General features: G+C 64.4%; 3 protein-coding genes across 7 annotated transcripts in view; 1 reads left to right on the top strand and 2 right to left on the bottom strand.

The window, feature by feature from the left end:
• The first annotated feature begins 378 nt into the window (after positions 1-378).
• Positions 379-4,322, top strand: PAQR6 (progestin and adipoQ receptor family member 6). Of its 4 annotated transcripts, none has more exons than XM_053908813.1 (8): positions 506-612; positions 1,836-1,911; positions 2,336-2,463; positions 2,539-2,744; positions 2,864-2,990; positions 3,363-3,459; positions 3,539-3,689; positions 3,975-4,316. In XM_053908813.1, exons 2-8 carry the CDS (start codon positions 1,861-1,863, stop codon positions 4,247-4,249), a joined length of 1,035 nt encoding a protein of 344 aa, XP_053764788.1. In that variant the 5' UTR covers positions 506-612; positions 1,836-1,860; the 3' UTR covers positions 4,250-4,316. The 4 variants fall into 4 exon arrangements, with proteins under 4 accessions (XP_053764786.1, XP_053764788.1, XP_053764787.1 ...); XM_053908812.1 differs by lacking the exon at positions 506-612 and adding an exon at positions 1,141-1,241; XM_053908811.1 differs by lacking the exon at positions 1,836-1,911 and having other exon boundaries at positions 379-612; positions 3,975-4,319.
• A 704-nt stretch (positions 4,323-5,026) lies between these two features.
• Positions 5,027-7,141, bottom strand: BGLAP (bone gamma-carboxyglutamate protein). The gene is made up of 4 exons (XM_019431432.2): positions 5,765-7,141; positions 5,581-5,619; positions 5,415-5,484; positions 5,027-5,269 (listed from the first exon to the last, which is right to left on the bottom strand). The coding sequence occupies exons 1-4, from the start codon at positions 5,832-5,834 to the stop codon at positions 5,140-5,142; spliced, it is 309 nt and encodes a 102-aa protein (XP_019286977.2). The 5' UTR covers positions 5,835-7,141; the 3' UTR covers positions 5,027-5,139.
• Positions 7,142-7,266: 125 nt separating this feature from the next.
• LOC109256289 (solute carrier family 25 member 44) overlaps positions 7,267-15,481 on the bottom strand; it is a 32,181-nt gene continuing 23,966 nt past the window's right edge. For both annotated transcript variants that reach the window (XM_053908809.1, XM_019431431.2), the window contains 4 exons: positions 10,672-10,777; positions 9,945-10,045; positions 8,871-9,066; positions 7,267-7,745 (listed from right to left, as the gene is read on the bottom strand). In XM_053908809.1, the coding sequence (XP_053764784.1) occupies positions 7,692-7,745; positions 8,871-9,066; positions 9,945-10,045; positions 10,672-10,777 (457 nt within the window). In that variant the 3' untranslated portion in view covers positions 7,267-7,691. The remainder of the gene's footprint in view (positions 7,746-8,870; positions 9,067-9,944; positions 10,046-10,671; positions 10,778-15,481) is intronic.

The following is a 15,481-nucleotide window of genomic DNA, read 5'->3' as shown; positions in this document are numbered from 1 at the left end:
GCCCCCGGGCCCTCAGTCCCCGACCCTCTGCAGGGACAGGCACCTCAACGTGTGTCTGGGGAGTGAACACGCCGGGCAGTTCCCTTGTGCTTGAACCAGCGTTCGGTAAAGGCCTTTGCTCTGGTCTCTGCCCGGCCCTGGCCGCTGAGAGTGCTCTCTGAAGTCACAAGTCAGGAGTGGGGTTCCGGTGCCTGGCCTCAGGCAGAGCCACCCGCTCCTGGGAGGACCTGGCACCCAGTGTAGCCTGGTCTGAGAAGATCGCGTCGCCCTGGCGGGGTCCCGGCTGGGGTCCCGGCTGGGGCTCCAGCCGGTTGTGGCCGCTCTGGTCTCAGTGGGCTTGGGTCGAGCTGGAGGGGCTGGCTGTGTGCAGGAGGCCGAGTGAGCTGCCTGCTAATGGGGCGCCCCCCCCCCCCCTCCCCGAGCTGCTCCCTGGGGGCTGGACAAGGCTGGGATTGTTCCCTGGCTCCCTTTTGTTTCACTCGCCGCCCAGGCCTGGCCCGCCTGCCACTCTCCCTCGCGGCAGCCTGGCTGGCGGAGCCTGGGACTCTGCCGGAGCGGCCCTGGGCCCGTGGACCCACAGGCTTGGGAGCGCCCCCTCCCCCCGAGCTCTGGGTAAGGACGCTCCCCTGAGGCTGTGACACCCGTTCTGGGGACCGGAGCTAAGGCGACTGCTCCCGCCCCTCCTCTGTCTCCACGCCCCCGGTACAAACTACTCCAGAGACCCTAGGCCCTCCCGCAAAGGGGGAAAGGGACTCAGGGGACATAGGCCCCGGCGTGTTCCGTGTTCGCTGCCACCCGTCCCCCCGGGGGAGGTGGGGAGGTGGGCGGCGGGCAGGATAGGCCACACCACCCCCATCCCACTCCTGGGGGCGCGGGGGTGCCCTCGGGGGCCTCACCTAAAAGCTCGGCCAGGGCACAGGGATCGGAGACCAGGCACCCGGCTCAGGGGCAGAGGGCCTGGCAGCAGTGGAGGCTGGGGGGGGCGGGCACCCGGCAGCGCCGGGGTCCGGCGTGCGGCGCGGCGCAGACACAGCCTGGCCCGGCTGGCGGCAGGAAGACGGGCGGGGCTGGGCCGTATTGTTGCAGGGAAGTTGGGGCCTGGGGAGGGAGGGTCTTACTCTCTCTCCCCCGGGGCGACTCCACCCGCCCGGCTGGCCCAGCCCCTCCACTGGTGCCAAGGAATGTGCCTGGGAGAGGCCGGCGGGGCGGCAGAGCCGCGGCCACCCGGAGGCGGCGCGCAGGTCTGGAGCCGAGGGGTACGGGGCTCAGGAGGGTCGGGGACCCCGGGGTACGAGCGTAGTGTTCAGAAGAGAGCCAGGCATCCCGGTTCCTCGCCCCCTCCCGCGGCCATCCGGCCTCTCCAGGAATTCTCCGCCAGCGCCATAAGTTTCCTCTGTTCAGCCAGGCTCTGCGGGCCGAGGGGCTTTCTGGTGGTGGCACGGGGGTGCCGGGGCCCTCCCGCCCTGACCTCCACGAGTCAGGGTTCTCCGGGGACAAAAAAACTGGCGGCTGGGGGCCTAGATCCAGGGTCTGGGCCCACTCACCGAGGCAGCCTTCCAAATGGGGAGGATCCTGCGCTCGCTCTGTCCTGGGCTGAGGCTGAGCAGCCCCTCTGGGCAACCGAGTGCTCCCGGCTGGGATGGAGAGTCGGGGAAGCGGGGCCGCCCCCCCTCCCCGGCCTGCGGGAAGCAGCTCAGTGGCCAGCTCCCACCCGCACGCGCGTAGGTGCCCACAGCCCACCCCGGGGCCCGGTGACCAGGCCCGGCCTGGATCTGGGTGAGAGGGGCCTGCGGACGCGGAGACCTGATCCCCCTCAACCCGCACTTTGTCTCCAGGTCAGCGTGGAGGTGCCGGGTCACCATGCTCAGTCTCAAGCTGCCCCAACTCCTTCGCATCCACCAGGTCCCTCGGGTGAGGGGCTTGACCCGTCGACTCCCCCTCCCCAGTGCCGACTGGGGCAGAGGCTCTTCTCTTTGAGCCGCTGGGGAAGTCCTTCCTGCTGGCCCGCTCGTCCCTGCCGTCCCCCTGCTGAGGACCTGGCTGGCAACCCCTCCCGGAGCCCAGGACGCTCCTCCCTCCAGAATCCCCTCCTTCCTCAGGGCGCCCAGTCTGTGCCGCCCCCTCCCGCCCCCTCCTATCTGGTCCCGTCCACCGGCTCTACTGTTTCTCATCTGCTTTCTGGGTATCCGCCCGTGGTAAGATGGGGGACGGTCGGTTTGGCTTTGAGGCCTTTGCGACCTCCAGCCCATTCTCTTGAACGCTGCTTCCGAGAGCCCTCGGCGAGAGAAAGGGTCGGACACAATGACGCCCCTCTGTCCCACCCGCCACCGCACAGGTGTTCTGGGAAGACGGCATCATGTCTGGGTACCGCCGCCCCAGCAGCTCCGCCCGGGACTGTGTCCTCAGCTCCTTCCAGATGACCAACGAGACGGTCAACATCTGGACTCACTTCCTGCCCACCTGGTGAGGGGTGGCCCGAGGGGGTGCGGGGCGGGCGGGCCGGCGGGCCGGGCGGCGGCCTGAGCACCTGCCCCGCAGGTACTTCCTGTGGCGCCTGCTGGCGCTGGCGGGGGGCCCGGGCTTCCGCGCGGAGCCCTACCACCGGCCGCTGCTCGTCTTCCTGCTGCCCGCCTGCCTCTACCCCTTCGCGTCGTGCTGCGCGCACACCTTCAGCTCCATGTCGCCGCGCGCGCGCCACATCTGCTACTTCCTGGACTACGGCGCGCTCAGCCTCTACAGCCTGGGTGAGCCCCGCGGGGCCGGGGTCGCTCCGGGGGCGGGGGCGGCGCTCCCGGGGCGCGGCGGGGGGGGGGCCCCCCTTCGGGCCTCAGCTGCCGCCCCTCCCCCTCCCCCTCCTCCCCAGGCTGCGCCTTCCCCTACGCCGCCTACTCCATGCCGGCCTCCTGGCTGCACGGCCGCCTGCACCAGCTCTTCGTGCCCGCCGCCGCGCTCAATTCCTTCCTGTGCACCGGCCTCTCCTGCTACTCCCGGTGGGTTCTCGGCCGGTGCGGAAGGGGAAGGCGGAGGGACGGGACAGGGCACCCCGAACACACCGGGGGCGAGCGACGGGGTACCCGCGCCTCGGGGTGGCCGACGTGAGTAACAGAGCCTGTGCTTGCTGAGGATGCCACGGAGGGGGGCGGGGCGCACCCCTCGCCAGCGCCGCCCCCTCGAATTCTCGCTACCCCGCCAGAGGAGACAGGCGTCCGTCCCCCCCCGCCGCCCCCCCCCACAGGTGTGGCCGGTTCCAGAGGGGTCACGTGCCCTAACAGCACTGACATTCCATCCTGTCCCTCTGTGACCGCCACCCCCGCCCCCGCCCGGAGAAAGGATGGCGACCGCCTCTCCCTCCCGCCCCCCAGGTTCCCCGAGCTGGAAAGCCCGCGGCTCAGTAAGATCCTCCGCACGGCCGCCTTCGCCTACCCCTTCCTGTTCGACAACCTGCCTCTCTTCTACCGGGTAAGCGGGCCTGGGGCCCGGACCTCCCCGGAGCCCCTCCCAAAGGCCGTCCCCACCAGCTCCGCTCTCCCTTTGCCAGCTTGGCCTGTGCTGGGACCGGGGCCACAGCTGCGGGCGGGAGGCGCTGAGCTCCAGCCACACCTACCACCTGCTCTGCGCGCTGCTCACCGGCTTCCTTTTCGCCTCGCACCTGCCCGAGCGGCTGGCCCCCGGGCGCTTCGACTACATCGGTGAGAGGGGCAGCCGCCCCGGGAGGGGCGCGGGGACCGAGGGATCGAACCGAGGGGCGAGGGACGGAGGAGTGCTCCTGGAAGGGGCCCTGGTCCCGGCGCTCCCCTCCCCCTCAGGTGGCCCCGGTAGCAAGGACACGAGGGGCCTCGTGCAGACCAGCTCGTTCACTGCTTCCCACTTTGGGGGAGCAGCAGGCCCGGAGGACGAGGTGACGGGTCCCAGGGTGCGTCCGGGCCGCCCTGGGAATGGGCCGTGTGCCCTGACCTGCCCCACCCTCCCCGCAGGCCACAGCCACCAGCTGTTCCACATCTGCGCGGTGCTGGGCACCCACTTCCAGCTGGAGGCAGTGCTGGCTGACATGGGGTCTCGCCGCGCCTGGCTGGCCGCGCAGGAGCCCCCCTTGGGCCTGGTGGGCACGCTGGCCACGCTGGGCCTGGCGGTGGCCGGGAACCTGCTCATCATTGCTGCCTTCACGACCTCCCTATTTCGGGCCCCCAGCACGTGCCCCCTGCTGCAGGGTGGCCCGCCGGAGGGGGGAGCGAAGGCCAAACAGCAATGAGCCTGCCCTGGGGAAAGGCAGAGGCCAGGCCCCCCTCCCCTCCCCATGCCGGGGAGGAGCCCGGAAGGGCCACGTCGGAGCCTGGGGCCGAGAGTGACCGAGGGGAGGGGGTGCAGGAGAGGAGGGCAGGGGGCAGGGGGTGCTGGCCGTGAGCAGGAGGGGTCAGTGACGGTGCTCTCAGGGGGCTGGGGCAAGTGCCGAGGGTCTGAGAAGGGCAGTGCAAGCGTCCGGGGCCGGAGCGCCCCGGCTGGAGGCTGGGAGGGGGAGGCGCTGGGCCCCGACACCTGGTCCCTTCCTGCCTGCGAGTCTCTGCTGAGCCCAGGGGGGTCACTAACACGACTAACCTAGGCCTGCCTCGCGTGCTTGTTGCGCCGAGGCCCGCTGGCGCCCTCGCCTCCCAAACGGGCTGTTTGCCCACAGGGATGTGGTCTGTCGGTGCTGGTCACAGCCGTGTGCTCAAGGTGTCCAGGACCTTGGGTCTAAATTTGGGCGTCGTGGCTGGTGCAGGGGCTTGTGGGGGGAGGGGTGCTGGGCTTGAGGGGGGAATCCTAATAAGACTTTTAGGAAGCTGCTTTCGACGCTTCCAGATGAGGCGAGTACAGTACAAATAAATAAGTCAACAGCGGACTTTGGGAAGCACTTTCTGGGACCAAAGAGCTCATACCGCCCCTCCACTCCCGTCCCCGTCCGCACCTTCCCTTCCCTCCCCTCCCTCCCCTCCCACGCCACGGAAGCCACGGACGTCCACGGACGGACAGAGACTCGCAGCCCCACCAATTCCTCTTCTGGAGTTTATTTTGGAGCAGCGGGGATGCCGGGGGCCCCACACGTGCCGGGCAGGGAGGTCAGGGCGCCGGGAGGGGAGGGGTCCTGGGTGGGGAGCGCCTGCTCTAGACCGTGCCGTAGAAGCGCCTGTAAGCGTCCTGGAAGCCGATGTGGTCAGCCAGCTCGTCACAGTAGGGGTTGAGCTCACATATTTCCCTCTTGGGCTCCAGGGGGTCCGGGTAGGGGGCTGGGGCACTGACGGCCCAAGAGAGTGGCATCAGCCTCCAAGAAACATGCCCACCCCCTCCACCCACGGCCCTGGCAGACCCGGATCCCGGCCTTCGCCCCCCACCCCAGCCCGGATCCACGGCCACGGCCACGGCCACGGCCCAGCACTCACCCCAGCCCAGGGGCCAGGTAGCGCCGGAGCCTCCTCACCACCTCACTGCCCTCCTGCTTGGACACGAAGGCTGTGGAACAGAAAGGCAGAGGTCAGATGGCTCTGGGTCTGGGGGCACGGCGGGCAGCCCCGCAGGCACGGCCCCCCACCAGGCCCTGCCACATACCTGCGCCTCGGCCTGACTCTGCACGGCTGGGCTTTGCATCTGAAAAGGAGAGGGCCCAGTTCACCCCTGCTCACCCCCCGGGCCTCCCCTCCTCCTCTCCCTGCACTGGGACTGAGCCTGCAGGAGGTGGTTAGACCGGGAGGGCGGCGGGAGGGGAGGCGGGGGCAGAGGTGGGGGCACTCACCTGCCGGGCCAGCTGGGCAGAGGCAGAGCACGGCCAGGGCCAACAGGGCGAGGATCGTCAGGGGCCTCATGGCGTGGCTGTCAGTGGCCGCCCGGGCTGCTGCTGGACTTCGGCTGGTCTGCCTCTCCCGCCAGCACCATTTTATACCCTGGGCTGCGCCCCGGAGGCGAGGGTGGGTCAGGGGGAATCTGCCAGGGCTATTTGGGGGTCATCCGCCCCGGCTCTGTAGGCCAAACCCCAAAGGATGTTGTGGTTGGAGCTGAGCTGCCTGGCCAGGCCCCTGGAAGTGATGGAGGAGGGTGTGGGCCTCCAGCCTCTGGACAGGCCGGGCCCCTCCCCACGGGGGTCACCTCAAGTCCCCCAGCCTCAGTTTGAGCACCAGCTGGGTGGAGTAGGAGGGGCAGGAGGGGAGAAAGGGGGGCTCGAGGTCTAAAATAGACTCAAGTAGAGCTGGACTGTCGCTCTAAGACTGTGATTTCCACTGACGGCCTGTGGGCAGGAGCCAAACCCCAGGGAGGGAGGGGCCCAAGGCAGCGATGCCCTCGTTCACCCGGAGGCACCCTGCCCCGGCCAGACACCAGGGGGAGGCCTGGTGTGGGAGCTGCTCGGCTCTGCTCAGGCCTCGTGTGTCGGGACCGGAACCCAAAGCCAAGAGAGGTGGGCCGGGAGTGAGAGCAGGACAGCTCTTCTGTCTGGGGCGGTGGGGACCCTCTCCCCTGCGCCTCTGGCACATGGGGAGGCAGAGCCAGTGAGGAGCAGGGAGAGGGCCCCTCTGCCTGGCCGTACAGCCTCCCCAGTGTTAGCAACTGTGGGGACCTGTCTCCCAAGAGGCAGACATCCAGCCCGCAAAGGCCCATCCCAGCACACCTGGGAGCCAAGTCCCGCTCGGCCCAGCCTGGAGAGGAGGGAGGGTGTTCTCACGCCCGGCCCACCGGAGGTGGGGACCTGACCAGGCACTCCCCGCCCACCCCACTGCCCCGTGTTTGGATGCTGCGGCTCCACTGAGCTTAATTCAGGGCAGCAGGTGGCCAGCAAGGGCCACCCTGATGTCGGAGTGTTCCCAGTGCTCCCAGACAGACTGCACCTGGCCTCTCTGGGGTGAGGCCCTCTCCGGGGCCCTGCCTTGTACCCGTCCCCTCACCGCCGGCCAGAGGAAGCACCCATCCCGCCCGTGGCCGAGCCCCTCCTGATGCCTGGCTGAGCCCTGGCCGGGGAAGGGGGCAGAGCACCAGCTACTCGGAGGGCCCACCCGCTGGCGCGCATGCTCACCGTGTGCACACCCCGGGGGAGGTGGGGGCGGCACAGAGCCTTTCTCACAATGAACCCAGACAGCAAAGAGGGGTGGAACCCAGGGGTCCAGCCTTCTGGGACAAGGTCTTCGCTGCCCTCCTGCACCTGATGGTCAGGTACGGCCTCCCCCCACCCCCACCCCAGCCAGGGCTCTGAGAGCCAAGAGGGGTCTTGGCCTGGGAGAGGCCCCGCAGAGGAAGCATCCTCACAGATTACAGTGTAGGAAGTGCAGGAAGTTTATTTACGGATGTGGGGAGAACGTGGCACGGGTCCTCAGGCTGGCCAGCAAGGGGGCAATCAGTGGAGAATGGACACAGACTCCCCGAGCGGGGGGCGGGGCGGGGGGAGGGGAGGGGCTCAGGAGCAGGCAGGGAACGACTCCTGGGATTGGAGCTGCCCAACAGTCCTAGTTACAAGAAAACAGGGAAGAATCTGAAGTGTGTGTGTGTGTGTGTGTGTGTGTGTGTGTGTGTGTGTGTTGGGGGGGACCCCAGGGGAGCCCCCAAAGCAGGACAGACAAGCCTCATCCTCCAGCTAATTCCATCCCCACTCAGGGACTGGGCACCATGCCAGTGGTTCTCGGAGGCCAGGCCCTCGACCTCGACGGCCCTCTGCTCCTGGTCCGGCCGTCGCCTCCTCACTCCGGCTCCCCCAGCACAGCCACCAGCTCCTTCTGTTCTCTGTGCAGGGCCTGGCAGCGGTAGGAGGGAACAGACAGATGAGAAAATCCAAACCCTCTGCCTCCACTGTGCTGGACTCCGGGCCTATGTCCCCCAGGACAACACAGAGGGGGTCTTGGCTCATGTCACAGGCCCAGCAGGGGCCCCCCTATTCAGCAGGTGTTCACGGCAGGCTGGGCGCCATGGCCACCGACGCTGGGCCTCCCCAGAGCAGCGCCCATCTTGAATAAGGGTCCCCAAAGTGTCCCTGTGATCCTTTGACCTCCATCAGCGATTTCTAGTGGAGGAACTTTCTTGACCTGACTGTGCTAGTGGCTGGGCCCAGGCTGAGCTCAGGCAGGGACCAGCTTCACACATGCCTCGGGCCCGCAGCGGCACCGGGTGAGGTGGGTTATGAGCAGGGCCCAGAGAGAAGAGTGACTGGCGGCCTCGTGGTGACAGAGGGGGATGGTGGGGCAGCACCTTGCCTGAGGACTCAGCAGGGTGGCCCCAAAGTGCCCCTACACAGTGCCAGGCTGTGGGCCCTGGTCACGAGCACGCTGGGGCCTGCTTCCCCAGGGACCCCGGAGCCAAAGAGGGGGTGATGTCAAGAGGGAAAAGGCCAGCTTCTGGACTTCGTCCTGCTGCGGGCCCTCCAGGGCTCAGGGTCTTGGCAGCCAGGGACCTGGGGACCCGCTGCCCTCCGCCGCAGGAAGGCCCGCCCCAGGAGGGGAGCCATCGGGTGGGAGAGAGGACACAAGGTGGACACCCGGACAGCGGAAGGAGCCCAACAGTGTGGCCACCGCTCAAGCCCTGCTGGCAACCCTTGACCAGAGCCACCTCTCGAGCCGGTAAGAAAACCCATGTTGTCTCTACGGCCGTGCCCGCTCCCTGGATCCTCAGCCAGGTCACCCACTCACCCGCTTAGCCCCAGGGGACGCGGGCCACTCTCAAAGAGTCCCTTCACCCTCAGAGAACACAGTTGTTGCACAGAGCATGTTTTATGTGTGCCGAAGGCTCTAGACGTCATCCTGATGTACATGTTTTAAAGCTACTGGGGAGCAGTTGTGTGGGGAACCCCATGTCACCCCGACTAACACGAGGTCGTGGCCCCCCGGGCCGGGAGCCTGTGCCCGAGGGTAGGGCCGGGCACTCACCTGCCAGGCCTGCTGCCGGGCCTGGCCCCGCCGCTGGAGCTCCTGCACCTGCTGGCGCCCGGCCACCACGGCCTCCGCCAGCCGCCTGTTCTCCGCCTCCTGTTTGCGCACGTGCCGCTGCAAGGCGTCCCGCTGCTGCCGGAAGTAGGGCACCAGGGCACTGCGCAGGTCCGCCTCCGGGTTCCCGCTCGGGCGCCTGCGAGGCCACAGGGGGCACGGGGATGGGGCGAGTGGTGACCCTTTCCCCGGCACGCCACGCCCCACCCCCCCCAACACCCGGCCCCACGGCCGCCTCTGTCCCCAGAACCACGTGCGCCCACTCCCCAGACACGGGGCTGGAGGGTGGCGTGGGCTGGGGCAGGATGACAGGAAAGGCCCCAGCAAGGGTTGGGTAACAGAGGAAGTTGAGGAAGACAGGCCTGGAGGCAAGAGTGAGGGGCGAGGCCTCTGAAGACCCCAAGTGGGGGGTGGGGGCGGGTCTGATGAGCAGCCGGGTGAAAGACACTGCAAGTTCCTCAAAAATGTCTTTTTCGGTTCTATAACGTCATTCTCTTAAGTATTCCGGTCACCAAGCATAAAAAAATTGGAAAGCACAAGAAAGGTGTTTTGTCGCTCTGGCCTAACGTGCTGTTCAGGCGGGGAGGGCGGGGGGAGGCAGGAGCTAAGGGCGCCTCCACCTTGCGCGGGACACCCCGGGAATGCGGCCCCAGGGGCAGGTCTCTTGGGTCCAGTTCACTGCTGATCTCGGGGCGTGTGGTGGGTACTCCCTAAACATTTAAGTGGACGAGCGACTAAAACCCGGATGCCCGGGGCCAGCCGGCCGGAAGATCGCCAATCTGCCCTTCCGCCTCCCGCCGGCTATGTGCCCCGCGGGCCAGAGGGGTCCTGAAACGAGTCCCCCCAGGAAGGCTTTCGTCAGCCCGCCCGCGCCTGCATCGGGGCTCCCCTTCCCGGAGGGCACCACACGGGTGGCTGCGCCCCGAGTCTCAGGCGTGTGAGCTCTTGGCGGAAGCCCCGTCGGGATGCTGGGGGGGCGGCCTCTTCCCGCGTGAGCCTCGCGGACCACCTTCTCACCAGGCCGGCTCCTCCTGGTCCTTGCGGTCTTCCACGATCTTGTCCAAGGCATTCAAGACGGCTTCCAGGTTCCCCTCTGCTTTGATTTCGGAGATTTCCTCCTGAAGAGAGAGCAGCAAAGGGCTGTAAGGACACCACACAAGCCCACAGTGAAAGTACAGGACTCAGTAACATTCTGGCGAATTCCTGTTCTGTGCCTTTGTACCCACACGCCCTCTTCTCTCCAGGGGACTTTAGTAACGAAGAACAGAAAGCGTAAGATGGAAAACATCTGAAAAGAGCCTGCCCATCACCCTGGGTGCCGCAGCCCCAGGCCCAGCGCACCCCGTGCCGGTGGCACAGATGCGTCTGGGTGCTTCCGGGCCCCCCTGGCGCGTGCCGGCAGGGAGACAGAGCCCTCAAGAGGGATCACGGTCACTGAAAGACCTGAATGCAGCGGCCTCTCTTGGGCTCCTTGTCGTATGCGGTTCCGTTGAATTCAACGGTTTGTTAAGTGCCCTGTCCGTGCCAGGCCCTGCACCAGGTGCTGGAGGTACGAAGACGAGACCACCCAGCAGACAGTCATGATGCAGGAGGACAAGAGCGGGGGTGTCGAGGTGCCCGTCCTTGGGAAGGAAGGGACGGCGGCCACCGTGGCCTGACCACTGGGGACCGGCAGGGGCTGAGCGTACGGCCCTTGCCTGCAGGACCCGAACCAGCACTGCCTGCCGGGCTCCCTGCCACTCACCCGGACAGACGTCTGCAACTGGGTGATAAACTTGTCGTAGATTCGTTGCGTCATCTCAGGCTGCAGCTGGTAGAGGCGCTTGTAACAGTCGGTGAATCTCTGGTAGCTGGTGGGAAGGAGAGCCAGCCCTCAGCAGCTGCCGGGGCGCCCCCCGGGGCGCCCCCCCCCCCCCCGCCTCCCACGGCAGGGCTCCGGGCCGGGTCAGCCTCACCGCGCTGGTTAAAGGCGGTGGGTGCAAAGCGTCTCGCCTGCACCTCCGGTCACTGCAGACGGCTCAGCCCCACCTGACCACTCACTGCCTCTCCGCAGAGCCGCAGGGGAGCCCAGGGGTTACCCTCAAGGGTGGGTCACGATGGTCCAGCCACTCAAACCACCGGGGTAGAGGGCTTGCTAAGGCTCAGCGCCAGCCGCCTCCCCGGTTTCCAACCAGCTCCCAGGTGACACTGCTGCTGGTGTGGGTAGGGGTCCCGGAGAAACTCTGGTCGCTCCAGGCCCCTTGCTGGGCTGGATTAGGACAGGACATGTGGCCTCTGGGAGAGTTTTCCTGCCTCCTCAAAGGAGCCACAGAGGAAGGAACTGATGCCCTTTCTGGAGGACGTGACCGTATCCAGGTGATGCGTCCGGCTCCCGGCCACCGCAGGGGTCTCTGGCCCGAGGGCAGAGTTTATACCCTAAGGAGGCAGAACGGAAGGAGGGAAAGAACTGGGGTCTCTGAGGACATCGTCAAGCTGCCGAAGACGCCAAGCTAGAGTCCGCGCCTCTCGGGGCTGCTCGCTAGTGAAGTGATGGATGCCTCTTGTTGTTCAAGCCATTTCTAATCAGGTCTCCGGCAGCGGCGGCCGAAGCATCTCGCTGCTACAGCCCTTATAGCTGGAAAGACCGGGGTACCCGGGACACTTCTGATGGCTGGCCGTCTTGCACAAAGACATGCCAGTAAGTTAAAGAAGTCTCTTGCCTTTTCTCTCCCCACTCCTTGCTTGCTCGTCTCTTTCTACCTTCCCCCTCAGGCCCTTCCCCTTCTGCCTATGTCCATGCTGGCCACCCACGGGCTACTGGCCACTGGGCGGGAGGGAGGCCACACGGCCCTCCTGGAGCTTCTGGCAGGGAGATGGCAGCAATCACAGACACTCGTGAGAACGTGGTGATGACCACTGTGGAGGGCACTTAGAAGGAAAAGGGCCACGGGCTTCAGAGTGTCACGGGGATCGCCATTAAGCTGGGGGCGGGTGGGGTGGGGGTTCAGTGACAGCCTGTCTGATGAAGCAGTGTTCAAATGACCTGCTGGAAGTGTCCAAGCCAGCGAGCGCTCAACCACACAAAAGCCCACGTCTGTGCTCGGCTGTGGGTCCGGATGTTCCTCAGCTGTGTGGCCAGGCTGGGATCGGGTCCCTGGAAGCCCGTGCGCAGCCCGCCCCCGCCACCCCCCCTGCCACCGGGACTCACTGCTGGCCCTCGGCCGCCCCACCCCCCCGTTCCTGGCCCTGAACAGGGGCTGTGAAACAGGTGACAAGGGAGAGCACACAGAGGCTTGCGAGGGACAGCCGTTACATCTTCAGGAGACACAGCCAGCACGGAACACTAAATTATATAATCTGGCAGTAAGTTATGTTAAAAACAAGGTACTAACTATTCAAAACACACGGCTTCCTAATCCTTCCAGCACATTTTCCTTGCGCGAGGCTGTTGGCGGCGTCCCCGTGGAAGCACTCTGTGACGGTGCCCAACCACCCATCTTTCCGCAGCTCTAGTGAGTATTTACGCCTCGGGAGCTGGCAAACACAGTCAGCCGGGGCTTTGTTTTCGGAGGGCCGGCTGCAAGCCTCTGCCGCCCGGCCCCTCTGCAGGAGGGACAGTCTCTCCCTGCTGGAGGGTACACATCGGACACTGGTGCACCTGGGGGCAAGGAACGGACGACTGGCACCCTTTGCCCTCGGCGGAGCCCTGGGGATCCTGTGGTGCTGCCGGTCCCCCTCGCCACGCAGTCTGTGGCTCACGAGGGATGTGGAGGGACGCAGGACGCCTGGCCAAGCCGGGCTGGAACTGAACCGGGTAATTGTGGCTTGAAACGGGCGCGGCCTGGACACCGGAGATCCTGCTCCTCCTGCCAGCAGCCCGCTGGACGGCAGAGGGTCTGAGCTGAGCCAGAGCCCCTCTCCTGGGGGAGCCTCCAGTGCCGCCGGGGAGGCTTTCCCGAGGCCCCGCTGGGCTCAGAGCTCAGCGAGAGCAAAGCACATTCGCACACATCCCTGGACACGGAGCGCAGGCGGCCACACTGGAGGCCAGCGTCAGGGGACAGGAGGACAGGGATCCTTGCTTTGTATTTTTCCAGCTTGACTGTAGAAGTTGAAGGCTGCGGCACGACGGGGCCTGGCTCACGTGTGCAGTGAAACGATGGCCGCCAGAAGTGCACTAAACATCCATCATCGTCTGGTAGAGACACAAAGTTTTCCCCTCGTGCTGAGGACGCTCCGACCCCCTCCCCACAGAGCAGCGTGAACCGTGGGCACCACGTGGTACACCTCAGGGTACTCCCTCGTCCTCCAGCCGGACCCTCGGGCCTGTGTCCCCCTTCATCCAACCCCTCCCCGCTCTTGAGAGCAGGTGCGGGCCTGGGAATGGTGTGAATGCCCTTGTGAATTTCTGGGAAAAATACTCTCAGGGAGAAGCAGGAAAAGTGATGCATTTCCATGCGGCCCCCTACCGCAAAGTCAAGTTTTGTCTTGTCAGGTAAACTAATATCCCTGTGGGCGGGGACGCCATCTGCAACATCACTGGGATCTCCAGGCTGTCCAGAGCTGTGACCGCCCTGCAGACCAGGGGCTGGGGCTGAGGGGAGGCCTGCCCCACCACTCCCAGCCATCTCTCCACCCTGGACCCCAGGCTACTGGGCCCGGGCTACTTGGGCGGAGGAGTACTCCCTCGTGAGCTTCCCCGGTGGCCTCTCTGCCAAGCCCCCCTTTGCCCTCTGCTGGAGTGGTCTCCTGGCCTTGGCCTTCCAAGGGGACACAAGGGGCCACCCAGCTATGGGCTGGGCACTGCACACTGGTTCTGAGGACTCCCGGCCTGTCCTTTTGTCTGGGTCCAAATCCTACCTCTACCACTCATCTGATGAGTGATCTCTGACAAGTTCTTCACCTTTATAAGCCTCAGTTGCTGCCTCTCTCAAATGGGAATAATAACTATATGTACCGCGCCTAGCACATTGAAAAGCTCCATGTTAGCCACAGTTATTATTTTTTTAATTTAAAAAAAATGTTTATTTATTTTTGAGAGAAAGAGAGAGGGTGCGCACGAGCAGGGGAGGGGCAGAGAGAGAGGGAGACACAGAATCCAAAACAGGCTCCAGGTTCTGAGCTGTCAGCACAGAGCCCGACGCGGGGCTCGAACTCACGAACCACGAGATCATGACCTGAGCCGAAGTCGGATGCTCAATCGACTGAGCCACCCGGGCACCCCTAGCCACAGTTGTTACTATTAATTTCAAAAGAACGGCCCCCACTTCCCCCTCAGAAGTGTCCAACAGTAAGTTGGCTTCCCGAGTCAAGACGTCTCCTCCCCCACAGAAGGCAGGCGCTTGGCAAATGCATCCTGGTGGCAACCCTGTGGCAGAACAACACACTGGCCCCACTACAGAGAAAAGGCTAAACTGTGCCCTCCCAAAGGGTTACTTTTGTTATCAATGGAAGTTTCTTCTTCAAAACAAACATGACTATATTAACTGGTTTTAATCTATTTTTCTCTTATACTTAAAAAAATTTTTTTAAGCTTTTTTTTCCATTTATTTATTTTTGATAGAGAGAGACAGAGCACAAGTGGGGGAGGGGCAGAGAGAGAAGGAGACGCAGAATCCGAAGCAGGATCCAGGCTCTGAGCTGTCGGCACAGAGCCCAACGCAGGGCTCAAACCCACAAACCGTGAGATCATGACCTGAGCCGAAGTCAGACACTTAGCCGACTGAGCCACCCAGGTGCCCCTAAGTTAATTTTTAAGTAATCTCTATGCCCAACGTGGGTCTTGACCTTACAACCCGAGACCAACAGTTGCTCGTTCCACTGACTGAGCCGGCTGGGCACCCCTCTCTCTTAAATTCTTACTCTGCAACATCTGAGGCACCTTCACTGGTTTTGAAATGCTTCACGGAAAAAGCATTGCACTTACTGCACTAAAAACTCACTGCAAATTGAGTTATCACATAAGTTTAACTTTTAAAAACAATTGACTGCAAAATATTTAAGCCCAGCGTCCAGCCCTCCGTGGTGTGTTAACCTGCCCGCCAGCGCCTGTTCGCGGAGTGGCCAGCAGAGGGCGCTCTGTCCCAGCCCCGCCCCCCCCCCCACCGCCCTCGGGAGCGCGCGATACGGAGGGAGTGCCCACCCCCTCGCCCAGGTGCTTCTCTGCGTGCTTCTGCACCGCCCTGTCCTTGGTCCCCGGGCTGCCACCCGAGAAAAGCTTCCTGGTGACAGCACCGGTCCATGACTGGTGATAACTGCGGCAGAAAATTATCCTGTAAAAATTAATCTTAAGGCTGCCGCTGGCTCAGTCGGGGGAGCATGCTTCATCTGGACCCTTCATCTCCGGGTGAGTTCGAGGCCCACCTTGGGTGTAAAGATGACTGTAAAAAAATCTTAAAAAAAAAAAAAATCCTAATTTTAATTAGGTCTTTAGGCTTTTAGGCCCCTTGGGCTAACCTAACTTTTTATTACTTGGATTCTTTGGCAACTGCTAGAAGCTTAATAGTGAGAATCTGAAATTGGGATACTTTTTCTGAAAAAGACTTTTTTTTCCAATATGATTTTTACTTGTTTATTTT

Source organism: Panthera pardus, unplaced genomic scaffold (genome assembly GCF_024362965.1).
Source record: "Panthera pardus isolate Hobbes unplaced genomic scaffold, ASM2436296v1 HiC_scaffold_21, whole genome shotgun sequence".
In the NCBI taxonomy this organism is placed as follows: Eukaryota; Metazoa; Chordata; class Mammalia; order Carnivora; family Felidae; genus Panthera; species Panthera pardus.
This window is presented reverse-complemented; position numbering and strand designations above follow the sequence as displayed.